The sequence below is a fragment of the Coenobita brevimanus genome, chromosome 77, assembly GCF_032717465.1.
Source record: "Coenobita brevimanus isolate Jiangsu-jjx chromosome 77, ASM3271746v2, whole genome shotgun sequence".
Classification (NCBI taxonomy): domain Eukaryota; kingdom Metazoa; phylum Arthropoda; class Malacostraca; order Decapoda; family Coenobitidae; genus Coenobita; species Coenobita brevimanus.
The window spans coordinates 6,399,531-6,422,229 of NC_137030.1; the positions used below are offsets into that span (position 1 = coordinate 6,399,531).

General features: G+C 41.5%; 1 protein-coding gene across 1 annotated transcript in view; it reads right to left on the bottom strand.

Annotated features, from left to right (window-relative positions):
- Positions 1 to 22,699, bottom strand: part of LOC145408438 (lisH domain-containing protein ARMC9-like) — a 108,180-nt gene that overhangs the window by 41,230 nt on the left and 44,251 nt on the right. The window contains exons 15-16 of the mRNA XM_080279167.1: positions 13,049 to 13,094; positions 2,801 to 2,891 (exon numbers count right to left, since the gene is read on the bottom strand). Coding sequence (XP_080135293.1) covers positions 2,801 to 2,891; positions 13,049 to 13,094 — 137 coding nt within the window. The remainder of the gene's footprint in view (positions 1 to 2,800; positions 2,892 to 13,048; positions 13,095 to 22,699) is intronic.

Consider the following 22,699-nt stretch of genomic DNA (forward strand, 5'->3'; position numbering starts at 1 on the left):
TTCTATGGCTTACCTTCTAAGGATGATAGCATTCTTCTGATATATAAAAAGTCATTTGGCTTGCCACATTACTGGGTAAAATGGCTGACTACCCTACTGGTATAAAAAAAAAAACTTTTTTCAATAATTTATACAGTATATATATATATATATATATATATATATATATATATATATATATATATATATGTGTGTGTGTGTGTGTGTGTGTGTGTGTGTGTGTAATGGATGCAAGAGCTTATAGAGGTTGGGGGAGTGGACTTTCTGACCATTACTTGAGTGGCCAGAATCAAGATCCAATTAGGATGGAGAGAAGAAGGGAAGGACAGGAAGAAGGAGTATTTGTAAGGAGAGTGGAAAGGTTACAAGAGGATGAGAAAAAGGCAGAGTATAAGAGAGAAGTGGAGGAACGATTGGGCAAATATAAATTGGAGCAGATGGGAAACGTGAAAGGTGTGTGCAGGATATTTACAGAAGAAATATGTGCAGCATGTGATGTGGTGTGTGGGATGAAGAGAAGACGGAGGGGGGTGCAAGGAACAGCGTGGTGGAATGAAGAGGTGAGACAGGCTGTGGCATGAAAGAAGAAAGCATACAATGAATGGGTGAGAAATAGGGGAGTGGAAGAGTTGAGAGGCAGAAGAGATACTTATATGTAGAAAGAAAGAGAGAGGTGAAATGATTAGTAAGAGAGAGTAACAAGAGAGCGGATGAGGAATTTGGAAGGAACTTGAGTGTAAAGTGGAGGGACTGTAAGAAAATATTCTGGAAAGAGGTGAAAAGAGTAAGACAGGGTGGAAGTGAAGTTAGCAGGGGAGTGAAAGATAAAAATGGTAGATTACTAGTGGAGAAGGGAGAAAAAGTGAGCAGATGAAGAGAACACTTTAAGGAATTGTTGAACATGGAGGATGGAAGTAATGCAAGTATAAGTGGCTGGGGAATGGCTGGGAGATGGAGGGAAGTGAGAAGACAGGAAGAAATCAGTAGGATAGAAGTTGTGGAAGCAATGAAGAGAGTTAAATTGGGGAAAGCCCCAGGAATTGATGGAGTGTGTGTTGAAATGCTGAAGCATGGGGGAGAGATAGTAGTAGAATGGATGTAGAAAATGTGCAGATTGGCCTGGGAGGAAGGTAGAGTCCTGGAGGATTGGAAGTCAGGTATGATTATTCCCTTGTACAAAGGAAAAGGGGAAAAAGAAGAGTGTGGTAATCATAGGGGCATCTGTATTCTTAGTATAATGGGAAAAGTGTATGGTAGGATATTTATTGACAGAGTTAGAGAAAGAACAGAGAAATTAGTTGGAGAAGAACAAGGAGGCTTTAGGAAGGGAAGAGGTTGTGTAGATCAGATATTCATTCTTAGATCTTTAGTGGAAAAGTTTCTAGAGAAGGGAAAGAAATTGTATGCGGCTTTCATGGATTTGGAGAAAGCATATGACAGGGTGGATAGACAAGGATTGTGGAAAGTATTAAGAATATATGGAGTAGATGGGAAGTTGTTGAATGCTATGAAGAGTATGTATGATGGTGCTAAGGCTGCAATGCGTGTGGATGGTGAACTGAGTGAATTTTTCTCTTTGAAGGTTGGGTTGAAACAGGGATGTGTCATGTCTCCATGGCTGTTCAATCTGTACATGGATGGGGTAATGAAAGAGGTACAAGGTAAGGTAGTGGATGTTGGAGTGGCCTTGGTGAAAGAGGGTAGTGTTTGGAAACTCCCTGTACTGGTGTTTGCAGATGATACTGTGTTGTTGAGTGAAGACAAAGGAGAGCTGCAAGGCTTGGTGGATGAGTTTGGGAGAGTGTGTAAGAAACGGAATCTAAAGGTGAATGTAGGGAAGAGTAAAGTGATGGTCTTTGAGAGAGGTGAAGTCAGTGAATGTACAACGAGGTTGGATGGTGAGGAATTGGAAAATGTGAGTATGTTTAAGTACTGTACTTGGATAGTGTGATGAGTAAGGATGGAGGTTTGGAGGGTGAAGTGCTTGAAAGGGTACAGCAGGGAAGAAAGGTTGCTGGTTCCTTGAAAGCAGTGATAAGAAGCAGGAAAGTGAGCATGGAAGTGAAAAAGTTACTACATGACAGTATTGTGATACCAACTCTAATGTATGGAAGTGAAGCTTGGATGTTGCTGGAAGGACACAAGTCAAGAGTGAAAGCAGTGGAAATGAGTTATTTAAGAGGAGCCTGTGGAGTCACATGGAGAGACAGGCTGACAAATGAGGATATAAAGGAGCATTGTGGTGTGGATGTGGATGTGATAGGAAGCGTTGGGAGGAGTACACTGAGGTGATTTTGCCATGTGGAGAGGATGGAGGATGAAAGACTGATGAAGAGAGTATATGTGAGTGAGGTGGAGGGGGGAAGAGGGAAGGGGAGGCCGAGGATGAGATGGAGGGATGGGGTGGAGAGGTATATGAGAGAGGGGGGTGTGAGTTTGGAGCAGGGCAGTGAAATGGCAGGGGACAGGGCGATGTGGAGGCGATTTGTTTGTGGCCACCCTGAATGGGATTGAGGCGTCTGGCAATAGATAGATAGATAGATAGATAGACAGATATACTGTATATATATATATATATATATATATATATATATATATATATATAGTAAATAGTACTCAACAACTATGGAAAATGATCCGTCAGTGTGGAATTTTAAAATACTGGTACAATATCTAAATATTTATATCTAAGTATTCAAACTGCTAACATGAAACATAAACAAACTATACCTCATATTCAGTATTGTAGCCTCAATAAAATCATATTATCACCAATATACACCAAAATAAAATGAAATACCTTAGCATGGTGGCGCATGACAAACCCATCGGAGCTTGGTCGCTGGAGGGATGCTTCCAGTCTATGTTCCCATGGGTGTACTGGTGCTGACCTGGGATGAGGGGAATAATGGGCTTAGAGAAGCAGACAGAGAGGCAGAGGAAAGGACAGAGGGAGAAGTGAAGAAACAGAAGTGAGAGGGAGTGAAAAAAAAAAAGGGGGGAAGGGCTGATCTCCTTTATGCACCCTTCATCACTGGGCAAGTTTCAGTGGTACAGAGAAGGATTGATCATCTCCATATGCTCTCTGCTACTAGGCATGTGTCAGGAGCAGAGAGACGAGGGCTCTTTTCCTCCAAAGTCTACCAGGAAGCAAGTTCAAGCAATAAAGAGAGATGGGTTGAACTCCTCCACATATCCTCTGCCATTAAGTAAGTTTTAGTAGTTCTGTATCTCTTGTTATAAGAAAAAGATGATGCAGATATGACATGGAAATGTTACAAGTAAAAGTTAGTATCTTAATGACCCTGCAGTCCATACTGAGGAAACGCTTTGTATTTCCTTGGGAATGCATATCCAATTTGTACTCAATCTAGTGTGAGGAAGATCCTATCATGGTTTCTTTTAAACTGCTCTACTATAGTGCTATGAACAACATCCGTGGGAAGTCTGTTCCAGGTAGAGCAGATCTTGTACATGAAAAAGTTTTCACATATGCTGGTGTTAAAGCTTGTCAGTGTATTGGGGTTGTGATGAGGAGGAGTAGATTGAGATGGTTTGAGCATCTGAGAGGCTGAAGGATGACAACTGGGAGAGGGGGAGGTGGTGGCTCAATCGGTAGAGAGGTGGCCTGCAGTCTGTATGGACCCAGGTTCAAATCCTGGCTGGGACAGGGAACAGTCTAAGGATTTGAATTTCGTTAAATCACTTTACTGTTCTACCAGAAGACCCGCCGACATGTCATAAAAATACCCCCGCTAAAACCAATACACCTGTCCTGTATGAGACAGCCCTAGCATGTATTCAATATGGACGGTGAGTGTTAGCGCCGAAGTGGTGACATGTAGAGGTGTATGGTATGTAGGAGGACTGCTGGGCCTTGATAGCAGGCTGTGAAGCCTATGCCCAGAGTCGGACACATAAAGAAAAAAAACAATAAAGAAAGAAGGTGAGAAATGTGAACAATGGGGGGAGGGCTGTGAGAGGCAGTGAAAGACCTGGGACAAGGTCACAGAGTGTGACCGCAGGGATATGGGACTGAATACGGAGGCTGCCAGAGATTGAGCAGTGTTGACAGCTGCCACTAGGCGACCAAGGCTGAAAGCATGTTGCAGCAAATATAAATGAAAACAATATGATGCAGTACTTGAAAAATTTTAGTTCACTGCTGAACTGTATACTAAGACCTTTTCAAAGTCAGTCATCCTCAGAATTCTCCCTAACAGAGAATAGACTGACCTGGGATTTGCGTGGCCAGTATGCATCACTTTGTATTTCTCCAAGTTAAATGGCATTTGCCATGTCTCAGACCATCTCCCTAGTCTACACAAGTCTGTCTGGAATTTTTCATTCCCTTCAAGATTGCCCACATTTGCTCCAAAATTGATGTCATCTGCAAACTTTGAGGTCACACTTAACAGACTAACATCAGAGTCACTGATATACTGTAAATGATGAACAAAAGTGGACCAAAGACTGACCCTTGTCAAACTACAAAAGTGACTGAAGTCCAATTGCAAGATCACTACTTGCTGTTTCCTATCCATTAACCAGTTTTTTATCCACGGTACAACCTCCTTATTAATACTCTATTCATGCACTTTTGACACTAGCCTGAGGTGGGGAACTTTGTTGAATGCCTTTTGAAAGTCTAACTAAAGGATGTTTACTGCTGTTTCCTGTCATACTCACTCAGTATTTGTTGAAAAATTCAAGCAGGCTGGTTAGGCATTATCTAGGTTGCCTGAAACAATGTGGGGAGTCCACAGTCGGGCTGTAATTTTCCAAGTGTTTGACAGTCTTATTGACAATGATTCCTTCTAACAGTTTTACTATGATAGAATCAGGCTAACTGGATGGTAATTCTCTGAACATTCTTGATCCCCTTGCTTAAAGCTTGGGGTCACATCTAGTAGCATCCAGTCTTTTGGCAAGTAAAGTAGTTTTCCCCTATCTCCAGTGGCTTGCTGAAGATTTCTCTAAGTAAAGGAGCAAGCTGGTCACACACCTTTTTAGGAGCTCTTGAAAGGATTGTATCTGAACCAAGTGACTTGTACTTAACTTATCAGTTATTCCTGCCATCTCCTCAGGTGTACATATGAGGATAATGGAATCTTCACTCTCATTGACCAGGGCTGGTCTTGCCATGTCATATCTTCTAATGAAAATAGTTATTTAGAGTGTTGGCCATATCTAAGTCTGAGCATTGCATTACACCTGACTGATCCTTAAGTGATCCAATGCTTCCTTTGAAAGTTTCCTACTGTTTATATGGGTGAAGAACTCTTTAGGGTCATCTTTGAATTGTTAGGTAATCCTGACATCTTCATTTCTTTTAGCCAAGTTTATCAGATATTTCACTCTCTTACATTTAAACTTGAAGGACTCCAAATCATTGTGGGCCTGGCTGCCCTTGGCCCTCTTGTATGCAGCCCCTCTCTGTTTTATTGCATTAGCTATTTCATTACTAAATCATTCTGGCCGAGGTGAGTTTGGCTTTGTAGACTTAGTGTATCAATGCAGCCTGTCATTCAAAAAACTGCTCTTTAAATGAGTGATACACTGCATTTAAATTACTGCCCTATGGTCAGACACTCATAAAACTCTAGAATCTGCAAAGTTAGTTTGACAGAAGTCTAGTTTTCTTTTAAGGGGTCTAGATGATGTTTCTCAACAAATAGAGAGAACCTAATCAGGCTTTTTTTTTTTCTTTTTTTTTAACTGTAAGAAAGGAACCAAAGGCCAGGACCCCATAAGGTTGTTCCTTCCAAGAAAAAAACAAAAACAAGATAAGACAGCCAAATTCAAGATCCGTTAATTTCATTTTGAGATGTCTGGACACACCGTGTTTGAAAGACTGGAGATCATAGGAAGTAGGCAATACAAACAGAGAGAGACAGTTTCAGAGCTGACCTGTTGCATACAAGAAGGACTGGAAATAACAGATGATTCTTTCATTAGAGAGTTGGACAGAAAAGGGATGAGAGTTTGTTACCAGATGGGTGCTACGTGCCTGCCACAGTGGTGGAGGGATGCAAGCAGACAGTTCAGAAGAGCAATGACCATTGAAGTAACAAAAGAAAAAAATTAAGATGATAAAGATGCAACAGTGCAGCAAAGAGACAGTGGTTGAAGGGAGCCAGTAAAAGGAGGAGAGTTAATAAGACAAAAAGCCTATGGCTCCACCCTGTTGAGAAGAGCTGTATGTGGGGACCCTCACCATACGTGAGAGTTGTACTTTACACAGGGGCGAATAAAATCCATGCATAAAGTCAACAACTGTGCACAGGGTAAAGAAGGCATGGAGTCAGCTTAGCACACCCAATCTCTTGGAAGCAGATTTAGCAAGAGAGGTAATGTGATCTTTTCCAAGATAAATCCTGGGAGAATGAAACCCCATGTATGTTTAAGGATGATGCAGGATTGAGTTGGATATTATAAAAAATTAGAGGATGCTCCTGCAGAAGATACTGTCAGATTGAATGATGTCAAAACTAAGTTTTTGATACATTAAAAATAACAAGATTACTTTTACCCTAATCAGAGATATGAACCAAGTCAGACATTAGGTGTGCCTTAGCCTCATCCCTTGTTTGTTGCAGTGATTGCTGAGATGGATGCTGCAGGAAGCAAATGTAAAGGTGAAAGGTGAGATCATCAGCATATGAGAGGATAGGGTTGCTTGTACAGCTTAGAAGGTCATTGATCAGTAAAAGGAAGAGAGCTGGTGATAGGACAGAGCCCTGAGGAATACCACTACTGACTGTGCTAGGAGAGGAACTGTGGCCATCTGCATCAGCAACTATAGAATGACCAGAAAGGAAGCTAGAGTTGAAGGCGTAGATAATAGGATAGGAACCATAAGAAGGCAGTTAGGAAATTAAAGATTTATCAATAGCATCTGAGATGTCATGTGCAATGGCAAAGCTTTCGCCAAAGTCCTGAAAGAAGGATGGCCAGGAGTCTGAAAGACAGGTGAGAAGATTACCAGTGGAGTGTCCCTGGTGGAATCCATACTGACGATTGGAAAGGTTATGATAGGAAAGGTGCTTTAAAATTTTTCTGTTAAGAATGGACTCAAAATCTTTTGAAATACAGGATATTAAAGCAATTGGGCAATAGTTAGAGGGTTGGGAATGGCCACCCTTCTGTGGGATAGGCTGAATGAGAGCAAACTTACAGCAGGAAGGAACGGTACAAGTTGACAAACAAAGGCAAAAGAATTTACCTAAGCAGGGTATAAGAACTGAAGCACAGTTCTTGAGGACAACAGGAGGGACCCCATCAGGCCCATATGCCTTGTTAGTATTGATGCCAGTGATGGCAGAAAATACATCAATTGAAGAAATTTTAAGGTCAGCCATGAGGAAGTCAGATCAGGAGAGTGTTGGAAGAATAGCAACAGAATCATCCAAGGTGGAATTGGAGGAGAAAGTCTGAGTGAAGAGTTCTGCTTTAACAGTAGAAGAAATAGCTACAGAGCCATTAGTGTGCAAAAGAGGAGGGAAAGATGATGAGGGAAAGTTATTAGAAAGGTTTTTTGGCAAGGTGCCAGAGGGAATGGGAAGTATTTGAGTAGTTCAGACCATTTGGTACGAATGAAATTATTTTTAGCACAGCAAAGAACAGACTTAGCACAATTCTGGGGAGAAACATAAAAGCAGAGGTGGGTTACTGTTACACCTTAACAAACGCAATGCCACTATCACTACTGCTACAAACAGAATGTTGCGGTTGCTACCGCTGCAAAAAATGTGACAAAAATATTTGAAAGCACATATTGTTGGCATATCCTCTCCTACTTGTCTATTTATATTCAACCATGCTTAAAAATCCCCTCTCTCTCCTCTCCAGAAATAATTATTTAAATTTCCATAAGATGAAACTATCACCAAAGATTTTATTTTTACCCTTCACCTTACAAAGTCAAAGGAAGGTGTTGTTATCACTGGGATCAACAGGTATCCGTCTGTAGAGCTAGGTGGCAAGGCGGCTGGCCAAGTGTAGAGATTTCATTTCTGAGCCAGAACTCAGAAAGTATTCACAAAACAGTAATGAAATTTCACATGGTTATGTGTCGTCTGGTTAACCCGCCGTGTGCCGGCTATTTTTAGCCCTCTGGGTCACCCCAGTGCTGGCCATTTTTCAACCTTTTTTGGGGGGATTAAAATGATAGATTTTGATGTGGAAACAACGAATTTCGCCATTAAAATGCTCACCGAGGCTCAGAATGAGTTTTATTTAGTCCTGCATACTCGTGTACAGGTATAGTCTCTCTCTCATACTCACCACGTATGTGAGAGAAAGCCATTTTCTATGTAAGGTATACTCAGGTATTTATGCTGGGAAGGTATAGCAATGTTCAGTACACTTTTCTGATCACTTATTACTTCAGCATCTATCACAATTTGCATGTCTTTCTCACTGTGAATGCATTATCTTACATTTACTTGATGATAGGTACAACCTGACTTCATTATGTACAGTCCTGGCACTTACAAGAAGGTATTTACAACTTGACTTCAATTATAGTCCTTACACTTACAATAAAATATTTACAACCTACACTTACATGAAAATATTTACAAAATGCCTTCACTATGTACAGCACTGGGTGAGGCACAGAGGCAGAGTGAGGCAGAGCGAGCGTGAGGGGGGGGGAGCGAGTGAGTGTATGGCCTTGACAGCCTGAGGGATGATAGAGGAATAGTTATCTTACATGCCTGCCAATTTTTACCCGTGAATCTTGAAAAATGCGGTCACAGTGAAGTTTTTTATTTTAGACCATTTTAAAACGGCACTGGCACTGGCCATGGCATTATGTCAGACCGTTTTAAAACAGCATTGGCACACGGCGGGTTAAATGGTGCCTTTTGATATGCAGAATGCTGTGTTCTTAAGTAGTTTTTTTGAAAAAAAGGAAGAAGTAATATATCTATCTATCTATTGCCAGATGCCATAATCCCAGAAGGGGTGGCCATTTGACTATGAGTTATTTGTTTTACAGGGAGGGGCACTAACCCTCCACCAACCCACTTGTTGACACGTAGGGAGCACATATGGTTTGGTTATATGGTTACCAGCCAGCAAAGTAAATGGTTTCTTGGCTTACAGGAAACCATTAGGCTTGTCACTCAATGTAAAGTCACCTGTAAAGGAAAGAAAAGTGATAAGAAGTGACAGGAAAGATAGGAGAAGTAGGAAGAGTGGAGGGCAGGCACAGAAAAAGAATGATAAAGGCTAAGGAAGGAGTAGGCAGCACTACATCAAGTGAGTGGATGATGGTCGCCACCACCTACCACACTATTAGGAAATAATTAGCTGGTTATTTAAATGTCTCAACTTCCTCCCTATCTTAAGGAAGGACTGACTGATTGACTAAGTGAGTGGAATACTGCTGATGGTGCAAGTGCCAGGGTCATAAGCCAGCGGAACTCAAAGGATGGTAAACTGCAGGATGCCAGCGGTCCACAGCGTGACTGAAGAGATCATAATTGCCATCATCATCATCATCATCATCATCATCATCACTGTCGTCATCATCATCCAGACCTCTCTTCCCACCTAAGGATGCGGTGAGGTTGGGTCCAGACAGCAACAAACACATGTATATATTACTCAGGTGGCTCCCTGATGACCACATTGCTTAGGTCTGCTTCGTACATTCGATTTCAGCTGTGGACTGGTGGTGGCTATCCTTGAATGTCAGAGTAATGGGTATTATTTCGGAATTACACAGGTGTGTATATATATATATATATATATATATATATACACATCTCATCTCTCATCTCATCAGTCGTTTGAGTGTCCACTGCAGGACCGGCCTATCCCTACCGAAGTGGGGACGATACAGCCAATGTATCTCTAATAAGTGGCTTAGGCTGTCTAGGGTGAGAAATGCTTATAAGTGTAATTGTTGTGTTGGAGTGGCTTTGGATGCGTGTGTAGTCTGTGAACCAAGTGTAATCGGCCTGCACAAGCCGACTGCGTGCAAGCATACTTTAGTATGCGACACTGGTTCAACCACAGCACCCCTTGTGTTCGCCAATGCAGTACGTGGCCAGAAGAACGCTCCCAAAGTTTATTATCCTGGCAGGGCGCGAACCCTTGTTCTTCAGTGTAAAAAAACGCACACTTTACCACTATATCACAGAGCCTCATATATATATATATACACACACACATATATACATACAGTACATACATATTTTATGTGAGGAAGAAGGAACCAAAGGCTAGGAGCCCACAAAACAGTTCCTTCCAAGAAAATAACAAAAAACAATACAAAAGAGAGCCAAATTCAAGATCTGTTCATTTTGAGCTGCCTGGACACACTGCATTTGAAAGACTGGAGATTATAGGAAGTAGGAAATACAGACAAAGGGAAACAGTTCCAGAGCTGACCTGTTGCATAAATGAAAGACTGGGAGTAACAGTTAACTCTTGCATTAGAGAGTTGGACAGAAAAGGGATGAGAGTTCATTGCTAGACGGCTGCAATGCACCCATCGTAGAGGTGGAGGGATGCAAGCACACAGTTCAGAAGAGCAGTGACCATGGAGGTAGGGATAGAAAAAAGATAAAGAGGCAACAGTGCGGCAAACAGACAGAGGTTGAACGGAGCCAGTGAGAGAAGGAGAGTTAATGAAACCAAAAGCTTTTGACTCCACCCCATTGAGAAGAGCTCTATGTGGGGAGCCTCCCCACACATGAGTGTTGTACTCTACACAGGGGCAAATAAAGCCCATGTATAAAGTCAACAACTGTGAAGGGGTAAAGAAGGTATGGAGTCAGTTTATCACACCTAATCTCTTGGAAGCAGATTTTACAAGAGATGTAATATGATCTTTCCAAGACAAATCCGAGTGAATGAAACGCCAAGCATGTTCAAGGATGATGCAGGATTGAGCTGGATATGATTAAACATTAGTGGGTACTCCGGTGGAAGATTTTGTCGGGTTGATAGGTGTAAAAACTGAGTCTTTGATGCATTAAAAACAACAAGATTATTTTTACCCCAGTCATAGATATGACCCAAGTCAGACATTAGGTGTGCCATAGCCTCATCCCTTGTTTGTTGAAGTAGCTGCTGAGAAGGACGTTGTGGGAACCAAATGGAAAGGTGAAGGATGGTATCATCAGCGTACGGGTGGATAGGGTTAGACGTACAGCTTAGAAGATCATTGATGAATAAAAGGAAGAGTTGGTGATAGGATAGAGCCCTAAGGAACACCACTGTTGATAGATTTAGGGGAAGAACGATGGCAGTCTACAACAGCAGCTATAGAACGACCAGAAAGGAAGCTGTAGATGAAGGCACAGAGAGAAGAACAGAAACCATAAGAGGGCAGTTTGGAAATTAAAGATTTATGTCAGACTCAATTGAAAGCCTTTGAGATGTCAAGTGCAATGGCAAAGCTTTCGCCAAAATCCCGAAAGGAGGATGACCAGGAGTCTGAAGGAAGCGTCCATGACAGAACCCATACTAATGATCAGAAAGAAGGTTGTGATAGGAAAGATGCTTTACAATTTTTCTGTTAAGAACCGACTCAAAAACTTTTGAGATACAGGATGTTAAAGCAATTGGACGATAGTTAGAGGGTTGGGAATGGTCGCTCTTCTTTGGGACTGGCTGAATGAAAGCAAACTTCCAGCACGAAGGAAAGGTACAAGTTGAAAGACAAAGGTGAAACAGTTTACCTAGGCAGGGTGTTAGCACAGAAGCACAGTTCTTGAGAACAACTGGAGGGACTCCATCAGGCCCATATGCCTTGTTAGTATTGAGGCCAATGATGGCAGAAAATACATCAGCTGAAGAAGTTTTAATGTCAGCCATGAGGAAATCAGAGGGGGGAAGTGATGGAGGAACACCACCGGAATCATCTAAGGTGGAATTGGAGGAGAAAGTCTGAGCGAAGAGATCTGCTTTATCAGTAGAAGAAATAGCTACAGAGCCATCAGAGCAGAATAGAGGAGGGAAGGATGTTGAGGTAATGTTGTCAGAAAGGTTTCTGGCAAGGTGCCAGCAGGAGCAGAAGGAATTCAAGTTGGAGAGTTGAGAGCATTTAATACGAATGAAATTATTTTTTGCAGAGCGGAGAACAGACTTAGCATGATTCCAGGCAGAAACATAAAAAAGATGTGATTCAGGGGTGGGTTGGCTCTGGAACCTTTTATAGGCCCTCTCCTTGTTGCAGACAGCATTAGATCAAGCGTGATTAAACCAAGGCTTTCTTGCATTAGTCAAAGGATATGAGAAAGGAATGCATGCTTCCATGCCCGAGAGAATAGCCTCCATAATGAGCAAGGCACACTCAGATGGCTCCCGGCCATGGAAGCAATAATCATATGGGGGTGAACTGATGCTATTTTTTTTTATTTTGAATAGAGAGTGATGTGCATGTAGTTTGATATTGACAGGTAGACAAATTTGTACATGAGAGCACGCTGGCCTACTCTCTGTGTTACTGAAACACTGAAAAAGTTCAGCAATGGGAGATGGTCAGGAGCTAGCCCTGGGGGCAGATGAAACGGGAGCTCCAGCCTTCCCTGCCATCAGCTTTCAATCCACCTTGGCAGTAACGCCCTGCTTGACTGGTGCTACAGTCTACTCCCCTCCCAGCATTTCACCAACAGACAAGCTGGTAACACTTTCATTTTTTGAAATGAACACAAGCTCTAGGATGCTACTGCCTCTAGCTGGTTTGTTTACCTACTGGGACAAAAAAAATTTCATCAGCAAAATCTTGAAGATACCATGGTTGACATGTATCCAGAAAGTAGTTATCCCAGATTAACTACTGATATTTGGGGCTTGACAGAAAATAATTAAAATGAAACACTTAAATACAGACAACAAGCATGATATGATATGGAAGGAATAAATTTTGAAATAATGTTATGAAAATATATATGAGTCTGAAATACTGGAAAACTGGTACCTTATGATAGAAATATGGAAAGTCAGGATACTGAACAGCTATAATAATGAATTTTAACTGCATTTACTTATACATAAAAAAAAAAAAACATAATTCTCAGTTACTTACCTTATGTGTGCCATTTCTCTTGTCTCCTCCTCTTCTTCAGCATCACCTGTTAAAACACTCACATGTGTTAGATACATACCACACCTATGTGTGTGTCTGTACACACACACACACACACACACACACACACACACAAAGGCGTGGAACAATTGGAGAAAGAGAGGTAACGACAGAACAAAGGAAGAATATAAAAGAACAAGAAACGAATACACAAGAATACGTAGGGAAGAAGAAAGGAATTTTGAAAAAGGTATAATTGACAAATGCAAGGATGAACCCAAACTGTTTTATAGATTTGTTAATGGCAAACTGAAACAAAAGGAAGGAATCACCAAGCTGAAAGTAGATGGAGAGGTCTTTAATGATGCGGCAATGCAAGCAGAAATAATGAACAAACGTTTCCAGTCAGTTTTCACTAAAGAAAAGGAGCTTGTGGAAGGGGAGGGAGTGATTAGAAATGTTCCGGTGATGAAAGATATAAAAGTGGAGGTGCAGGAAGTGTATAAATTACTGGAAACTCAAGATGTAAGGAAAGCCCCAGGACCTGATGGAATTTCTAATTGGGTACTGAAGGAATGCAGAGAACAACTGGCGGATAAAATTCACAGCTTAATTGTATGCTCACTGGAAGAGGGGAAAGTGCCAAAAGAATGGAAGAGGGCAAATGTGGTACCAATTTACAAGGGAGGAAACAGGGAAGAACCCCCTGAATTATAGACCAGTGTCTCTAACCAGCATGGTCGCAAAATTGTGTGAGAGAATCCTGAAAGACAGATGGATAAAATATCTGGAAGAGATGAATATTTTGGCTGAATGTCAGTTTGGATTCAGAAGTGGAAGGTCATGTGTTTCAAACTTGATGAGCTTTTACTCAAGAGCGATTGATGTGGTACAGGAGAGAGATGGTTGGGTGGATTGTGTGTACTTAGACTTAGAGAAGGCCTTTGACAAGGTACCTCATAAGAGACTAATGTGGAAACTAGAATATATAGGAGGACTAAAGGGGAAACTTCTGGAATGGATGAGAGACTTTTTGAGAGACAGACAAATGAGGACAGTAATAAAGGAAAAGATGTCTGGATGGAGGGAAGTAACAAGTGGAGTCCCTCAAGGCTCAGTGTTGGCGCCAGTAATGTTCCTGATTTATGTAAATGATATGGTAGATGGAGTGAACAGTTATGCGAGTCTGTTTGCTGATGATGTAAAGATCTTGAGGAAGATAGAGGTTGAGGAGGATTGTAAAATACTGCAGGAGGATTTGGATAGGATACACAATTGGAGCCGGACGTGGGAAATGAAATTTAATGTAAAGAAATGTAAAATATTGGAAATGGGTAAAAGTACCAGGAGACCATCACTGAATTATTTTTTGGGTAATGAATTAATCACAAAAAGGAGAGAAGAGAAAGATTTGGGAGTGCTGGTCCAAGATAGTTTGTCACCAGAAAAGCACATTAACAAGATAGTTGGAGAGACTTATAAGCTCTTGACTAACATAAGAGTAGCATTTCATTATATGGATGAGGAAATGATGAAAAAATTGATAGTGGCCATGATCCGCCCCAGGTTAGAATATGCAGCGGTAGTGTGGTCCCCACACAAAAAGAAAGATATAAACAAGATTGAGAGAATACAAAGAACAGCAACCAAGATGGTCCCCAGTCTGACAGACCTGTCATACAGAGAGAGGCTGGAAAAACTGGATTTGCCTTCGTTAGAGGAAAGGAGAAAGAGGGGAGACATGATTGCGGTGTTCAGGACCATGGTGGGAGTAGATAAAATTGACAAAGAAGATCTGTTTGTATGGGATAAGAGAGCAACAAGAGGACATGGAATGAAATTGAAAAAGTCAAGCTGTTTGAAGGATATCAAGAAATATAGCTTTCCTTACAGAAGTATAGACTTATGGAATAGCCTGGACAAAGAGATCGTCCAGTCTAAAAACATAAACGAGTTTAAATTTTAATTCGACTTATTGAGAAACAGCGACGGAAACCCACGAGCATAGTACATTCCGTGTATATCACAATTAGGTATATTCTTAAATATTTGGAACGACTTAGACAAAGAGGTGGTGCATGAGAAAAACATTCATGTGTGTAAAGGTAGACTTGATAAATGTGGATATGGAGACAGGACAACACGAGCATTGCTCAATTCCTGTATACTACAAATAGGTAAATAGGTAAATACACAGCGATTGGACGTGTTCCAACCACCTCTACAAACCTTGAGTAGTTTCCAGGAATTATGTTTGTCCTGTCCCCATTAGTTATTTCCTAAAGTTTGAAGTCTATCAATCTATCTATTGCCAGACGCCTCAATCCCGTTTGGGGTGGCCACAAACAAATCGCCTCCAAGCTGCCCTGTCCCCTGCCATCTCACTGCCCTGCTCCCAACTCACATCCCCCTCTCTCATATACCTCTGCACCCCATCCCTCCATCTCATCCTCGGCCTCCCCCTCCCTCTTCCCCCCTCCACCTCACTCACATACACTCTCTTCATCAGTCTTTCACCCTCCATCCTCTCCACATGGCCAAACCACCTCAGTGTGTTCCTCATAACGCTTCCTATCACATCCACATCCACACCACAATGCTCCTTTATATCCTCATTCGTCAGCCTGTCTCTCCATGTGACTCCACAGGCTCCTCTTAAATAACTCATTTCCACTGCTCTCACTCTTGACTTGTGTCCTTCCAACAACGTCCAAGCTTCACTTCCGTACGTTAGAGTTGGTATCACAATACTGTCATGTAGTAACTTTTTCACTTCCATGCTCACTTTCCTGCTTCTTATCACTGCTTTCAAAGAACCAGCAACCTTTCTTCCCTGCTGTACCCTTTCACGCACTTCACCCTCCAAACCTCCATCCTTACTCATCACACTACCCAAGTACTTAAACGTACTCACATTTTCCAATTCCTCACCATCCAACCTCGCTGTACATTCACTGACTTCACCTCTCTCAAAGACCATCACTTTACTCTTCCCTACATTCATCTTTAGATTCTGTTTCTTACACACTCTCCCAAACTCATCCACCAAGCCTTGCAGCTCTCCTAAGTCTTCACTCAACAACACAGTATCATCTGCAAACAACAGTACAGGGAGTTTCCAAACACTATCCTCTCTCACCAGGGCCACTCCAACATCCACTACCCTACCTTGTACCTCTTTTATTACCCCATCCATGTAAAGATTGAACAACCATGGAGACATGACACATCCCTGTTTCAACCCAACTTTCAAAGAGAAAAATTCACTTAGTTCACCATCCACACGCACTGCAGCCTTCGCACCATCGTACATACTCTTCACAGCATTCAACAACTTCCCATCTACTCCATATATTCTTAACACTTTCCACAATCCTTGTCTATCCACTCTGTCATGTGCTTTCTCCAAATCTATGAAAGCCGCATACAACTGCTTTCCCTTCTCTAGAAACTTTTCCACTAAAGATCTAAGAATGAATATCTGATCTACACAACCTCTTCCTTTCCTAAAGCCTCCCTGTTCTTCTCCAATTAATTTCTCTGTTCTTTCTCTAACTCTGTCAATAAGTATCCTACCATACACTTTTCCTATCATACTAAGAAGACAAATGCCCCTATGATTACCACACACTTCTTTTTCCCCTTTTCCTTTGTACAAGGGAATAATCATACCTGACTTCCAATCCTCCGGGACTCTACCTTCCTCCCAGGCGAATCTGCACATCTTCCACATCCATTCTACTACTATCTCTACCCCATGCTTCAGCATTTCACCACACACTCCATCAATTCCTGGGGCTTTCCCCGATTTAACTTTCTTCATTGCTTCCACAACTTCTATCCTACTGATTTCTTCCTGTCTTCTCACCTCCCTCCTTCTCCCAGCCATTCCCCAGCCACTTACACTTGCATTACTTCCATCCTCTATGTTCAACAATTCCTTAAAGTGTTCTCTCCATCTGCTCACTTTTTCTCCCTTCTCCACTAGTAATCTACCATTTTTATCTTTCACTCCCCTGCTAACTTCACTTCCACCCTGTCTTACTCTTTTCACCTCTTTCCAGAACATTTTCTTACAGTCCCTCCACTTTACACTCAAATTCCTTCCAAATTCCTCATCCACTCTCTTCTTACTCTCTCTTACTAATCTTTTCACCTCTCTCTCTTTCTTTCTACATATAACTCTCTCTTCTGCCTCTCAACTTCTTCCACGCCCCTTTTTCTCATCCATTCATTGTATGCTTTCTTCTTTTGTGCCACAGCCTGTCTCCCCTCTTCAGTCCACCACGCTGTTCCTCGCACCCCCCTCCGTCTTCTCTTCCTTCCACACACCACATCACATGCTGCACATATTTCTTCTGTAAATATCCTACACACACCTTTCACGTTTCCCATCTGCTCCAATTCATATTTGCCCAATCGTTCCTCCACTTCTCTCTTATACTCAGCCTTTTTCTCATCCTCTTGTAACCTTTCCACTCTCCTTGCAACTACTCCTTCCTCTCGTCTTTCCCTTCTTCTATTCCTCCATCTTACTTGAATCCTAATTCTGGCAACCACCAAGTAGTGGTCAGAAAGTCCACTCCCCCAGCCTCTATGAGCTCTTGCATCCATTACACATCTTCGCATCCTTTCATTCACACACACATAATCAATTATTGCCTTCCTTTCATTCAGTTCATCACCCATCCTTCTTATCACTCGCCATGTATACCTGTGGATCATTTTATGCCTGAAGAGGGTATTGGCTATCACCAACCCCCTCCCAGCACAAATGTCCACTAACGCACTCCCATTCTCATCTATCTCAGCAGGCACACCCCACTCACCAACTATTCCATCCACCCTCACATTCCCAACTTTACCATTCATATCACCAATCAAAAACACTCTCTCATTCCTTCCAAACTTTTCCATGCACACTTCTTCATTTGTCCAGAACTCTTCTCTCACTCTTCTGGCACGATCTTGTGTTGGCGCATACATGCACACAATCGCCCACATTTGTATTCCAACTTTCAATTTTACCCACACAATCCTTGACCCAACTGATCCATACTGTCTTATGCTCTTCTTCCATCTTTTACTCACAACTATACATACTCCTTCCTTTGACCTCTCAATCTCACCTACTCCTGCACATATACCCCATCCATACTCCCATTCTCTCACACTTTCTCCTCTCCATTTTGTTTCAGTTATTCCACATACATCCACTTTTGCACCCTCAAGCACCTGGACAATCTCTCTCTCTTTCACCTCATCATTCGCTCTCCTTACATTCCACGTTCCGATAACCATGTCCTTTGTCTGGTCCTTGGTCGTCATCGTTTGGTCAGTCCTTGTCCGAGGCTTATTGTTTGTTTTTTTAGTTAGTTGTTTTCCGGGGAGGGGCACTAACCCTCCGCCAACCCTTTTAGTTGCCTTTTACGACGAGCAGGAATACTGGGGGAGTATTCTTGAAAAACCCCCCTACCCCCAGGGTAAAGAGCCACTGTCAGTAAACAATTGTGTACATGTGAATGTTTTATAGGAATTTCTGTAACAGCTGATTAAAGCACCAACACACATGGCCACCACACTGAGGGACTTGAACTTCCAGGATTTGACTGTGAAACAAATGTAATGGAGATGATTAAGACATTAATTATGAGAATAGAAAAGAAAGTGGAGGATCGTGCATCAAAAAATGTCTGAAATGACCGACACAGGCAAATGAAAAAGCAAACCAGGAGCCTGAAAATTTGAAATGAGAACATATTGAAATAAGAAGAAAATAAGAAGAGAGCAGTAATAAAATGGAAAAGGTGAGTAGATTGTTAGAAGAGCAAATGGCAAGATGGGCACATGTGGAGGAAGAACAGAAAGAAGTGGTTAACTTAAGGGAAATCATTCAGGAAGAAAGGGAAATGAACAAGGAAAAAATGGAAGAAAATGTAGTGAAAATATAGAAGAAGAAAGAGAAAATAGTGAGAGAAACTGCAGAAAGAAACAGATGTGTAGTAATATTTGGAGACAGGGAGGAGGAAAAAAAGGTTAGATCAGTGAGACTTCAGAGAGATGAATCATGTGAGAAAAATAATGGGCAAGATCAATTCAAAAGGAAGCAAGTGGGAAAAAGAAATTGAGGAAGTAAGGAGGTCAGGGCCGTAAAAGAAGGGAGAAACAAGACCGGTGAGAGTTAAGCTGTCATCAGAATGTGTAGTAAATGACATACTTCAAGTGACCTGGAAACCAAGTGAAGAGGCAGTGATGGAAAATATTATAACAAGAAGAAGAAAGAGAAGTTTTAAAATCTTTGAAGGATCAAGTAATGGAAAAAAAATGACAGAAGTACAAAGGAAGAACATAAGAATTGTTTTTGGAGTGATGGATATGAAAGTAAGGAAGTGGTATGTGGGGAACCAGAAGTGAAGGAAACAAGGGGGATGGTTGTGAATACAAAGAAGAGAAGAACGAGTAAAAACAAAACTGGGGCAGTAAATCTAAAAATTATATATAGTAATTAGATGGATTATTACCTAAGAATGGGGAAACTGGAGACAATATAGGTAAAAGAAAAGAAACCTGAAATCATTTGCTTGGTGGAGACCAAATTGCCCCAGGATATTGACACAAAATTATTTGGATGGGACAACTATAATGTGTGGAGGAAAGATGGAGAGCGGAAGTTTGGGGGAAGTGTGATGATTCTAACCCATACTGACTTAAAAACAAAAAAGACAGAAACTGAAAATACCATGACTGAACATTTAGAAATGGAAATAGAGGACTGCTAAGAAGAAAAAAACAGATGTAATAGTACTTCATCTGCCCTCCAAACTAGGATATGGACAAAAGTAGGTTAGGAACAATTGATATGAGAATTCATTATAATGATAAAGATGTTAATTGAATGAAGAAATTGAATAACAATCATGGGAGAGTTTAACTGTAGAGAAACTAATTGGGAAAGTATGGCAAGGAACAGTGAGGAATCACGGGGAAATAAACTGATGGAAATGGTGATGGGAAACATATTAATTCAATTATATACGTACATATATAAATCATCTAATCTATCTATCTATCTATCTATTGCCAAATGCCTTAATCCCGCAAGAAGTGGTCACAAACAAATCGCCTCCATGTTGCCCTGTCCCCTGCTATTTCATTGCCCTGCTCCCAGCTCACATCCCTCTCTCTCATATACCTTTCCACTCCATCCCTCCATCTCATCCATGGCCTCCCCTCCCTCTCCCCCCCTCAACCTCTCTCATATACCTTTCCACTCCATCCCTCCATCTCATCCTTGGCCTCCCCCTTCCTCTCTCCCCCTCCACCTCACTCACATACACTTTCATCATCAGCCTCTCACTCTCCATCCTCTCCACATGTCCAAACCACCTCAATGTGTTTCTCCTAATGCTTCCTATCACATCCAGATCCACACCACAACGCTCCTTCAATTCCTCATTTTGTCAGTCTGTCTCTCCATGTGACTACACATGCTCCTTTCAAATAACTCATTTCCACTGCTTTCACTCTTGACTTCTGTCCCTCCAACAACGTCCAAGCTTCACATCCATACGTCAGAGTTAGTATCGCAATACTGTCATGTAGTAGCTTTTTCACTTCCATGCTCACTTTCTTGTTTCTTATCACTGTTTTCAAAGATGCAGATAAAGAAAACACAAGAAGCAGAGGAGACTACAAACCATCAAGGCTGGACTTGGTATTCACAAAGGACCCAAATGATGTGAAGAACATAACCTACCAATGCCCTTATGGTAAAAGTGATCATCTGGTTATTGAGATGGAAGTGGTGGGAGTAAGGGAAGGAGCAAGAGATGAAAAACACAGAGAAAATAGATATAATTATGTAGAGGGAGCCTTTGCTTCCCTAAGGAACTTTTTCCAAAATGTAGACTGGAGCAAAGTGAATGTGATCACAAATGTTGGTGTGAAATATGAGTTTCTTGTAGAAGTATATAAAACAGGAGTTAGTAAATACGTCTCAAAATTCTCCACAGCCAGGGCCAGATTACCAGGTATAGGCAAAATGGGCAACCGTCTACCAGGCCACGGCCTGTCACAGGCCATCCAGACTTCCAGAGTGGAATAAATATACGCTTTGGGCATCCAAATATGGGTCATCACCCATCAGGCCATCAAAAAAGGCGATTATAGGTCATACCAAAATTTCACTGGAAATAACAGAAAAAAGAGATCTATATGTTGCAGGCAACCATCTGCGTTGCCTATCAGGCCATAGCAGGGTTAATCCGGCCCTGTCCACAGCAATGGTAAGGAAGAAAGAATGGTTTAACAATTGGTGTAGAATGGCATTTGAGGCAAAAAACAATGCATGGAAGAAAGTGAGAAGAAGGTATAGTGAAAGGATTTGGGAGGTATACAAGCAGGTAAGAAATGAGTATGTAAGGTTGCAGAGAGAGGAAGGAAGGAAATACGAAAAAGATGTTGCAACAAAAAAAAAAAAGAAGCTAAGCTATTTTATAGGTTTGTAAGTGGTAAAATGAAGTTTAAGGTCAGTGTAATATGACCGAGAGATGGAGATGGAACTTACAAAAGAGAAGAAGATTCCTGCAAAATAACGAGCAACAAGCTGCTGTCAGTCTACGTCTTGGAAGAGGAATTTAATGAACCTGAAATGGAATCCAGGATGATAAGAATGACGGAAATTGTGGTTGACATGTATGAGGCACTACAGCTGATGAGGGACTCGGATGTGAGGAAATCAATGGGACCAGACAGTGTGGCTGGATGGATCCTGAAAGAATGTGTTGATCAGTTAGTGTGGCCTGTTTATGTCATCATTAAGAGCTCTCTGGAAAATGGACAGTTATAGTACCTTAAGACTGGAAAAAAGCAAATATTGTGCCACTCTTCAAGGGAGCAGATAGGGAAGATCCACTCAATTACAGACCTGTATCCCTTACTAGTGATGTTTGTAAAATCTGTGAGAAAATTATTAGAAAAAGATGGATTAAGTATTTAGAAGAAATTAGAAAAAGATGGATTAAGTATTTAGGAGAAAATGATGTGATTACACCAAGACAATTTGGTTTTAGGGACGGAAGATCTTTTGTTACTAACCTATTAAGTTTCTAAAGTAGGGTAATAATTGTCATACAAGAGAGAAAGGGGTGGGCAGATTGTGTCTATCTAGATCTCAAGAAAGCATTTAACAGGGTGACCTATAACAGACTGCTGTGGAAGTTGAAGATCTTTGGAGAAGTGCATGGGAAACTATTAAAGTGGATGGAAGACTATCTGACAGGAAGGCAGATGAGAACAGTGATAAGGGACAATGTTTCACAATGGAAAAATGTGACCGGTGGCGTACCTCAGGGCCCTGTCTTAGCACCAATAATGTTTCTGATATACAGTATATACAGTAAATATCAATGTAGTTTGTGGTAGGTGGGGGCGCTCACCATCCACTCACGCGATGTAGTGCTGCTCTCGGGTGTCTGCCCTTTCCTCTTCTCCCTGCTTTCCTTCCTTCCTCTTCAGTCTTTCTTTACTTCATTCTTTCCTCATCCTTCTGCCTACCGATGACTTTACACTCCCTCTTTTGTCTTTCTTTCTTTCATTCTTTCCTGTTCTTTCTGCCTATGGGTGACTCTACACTGAGTGACAAGCCGAATG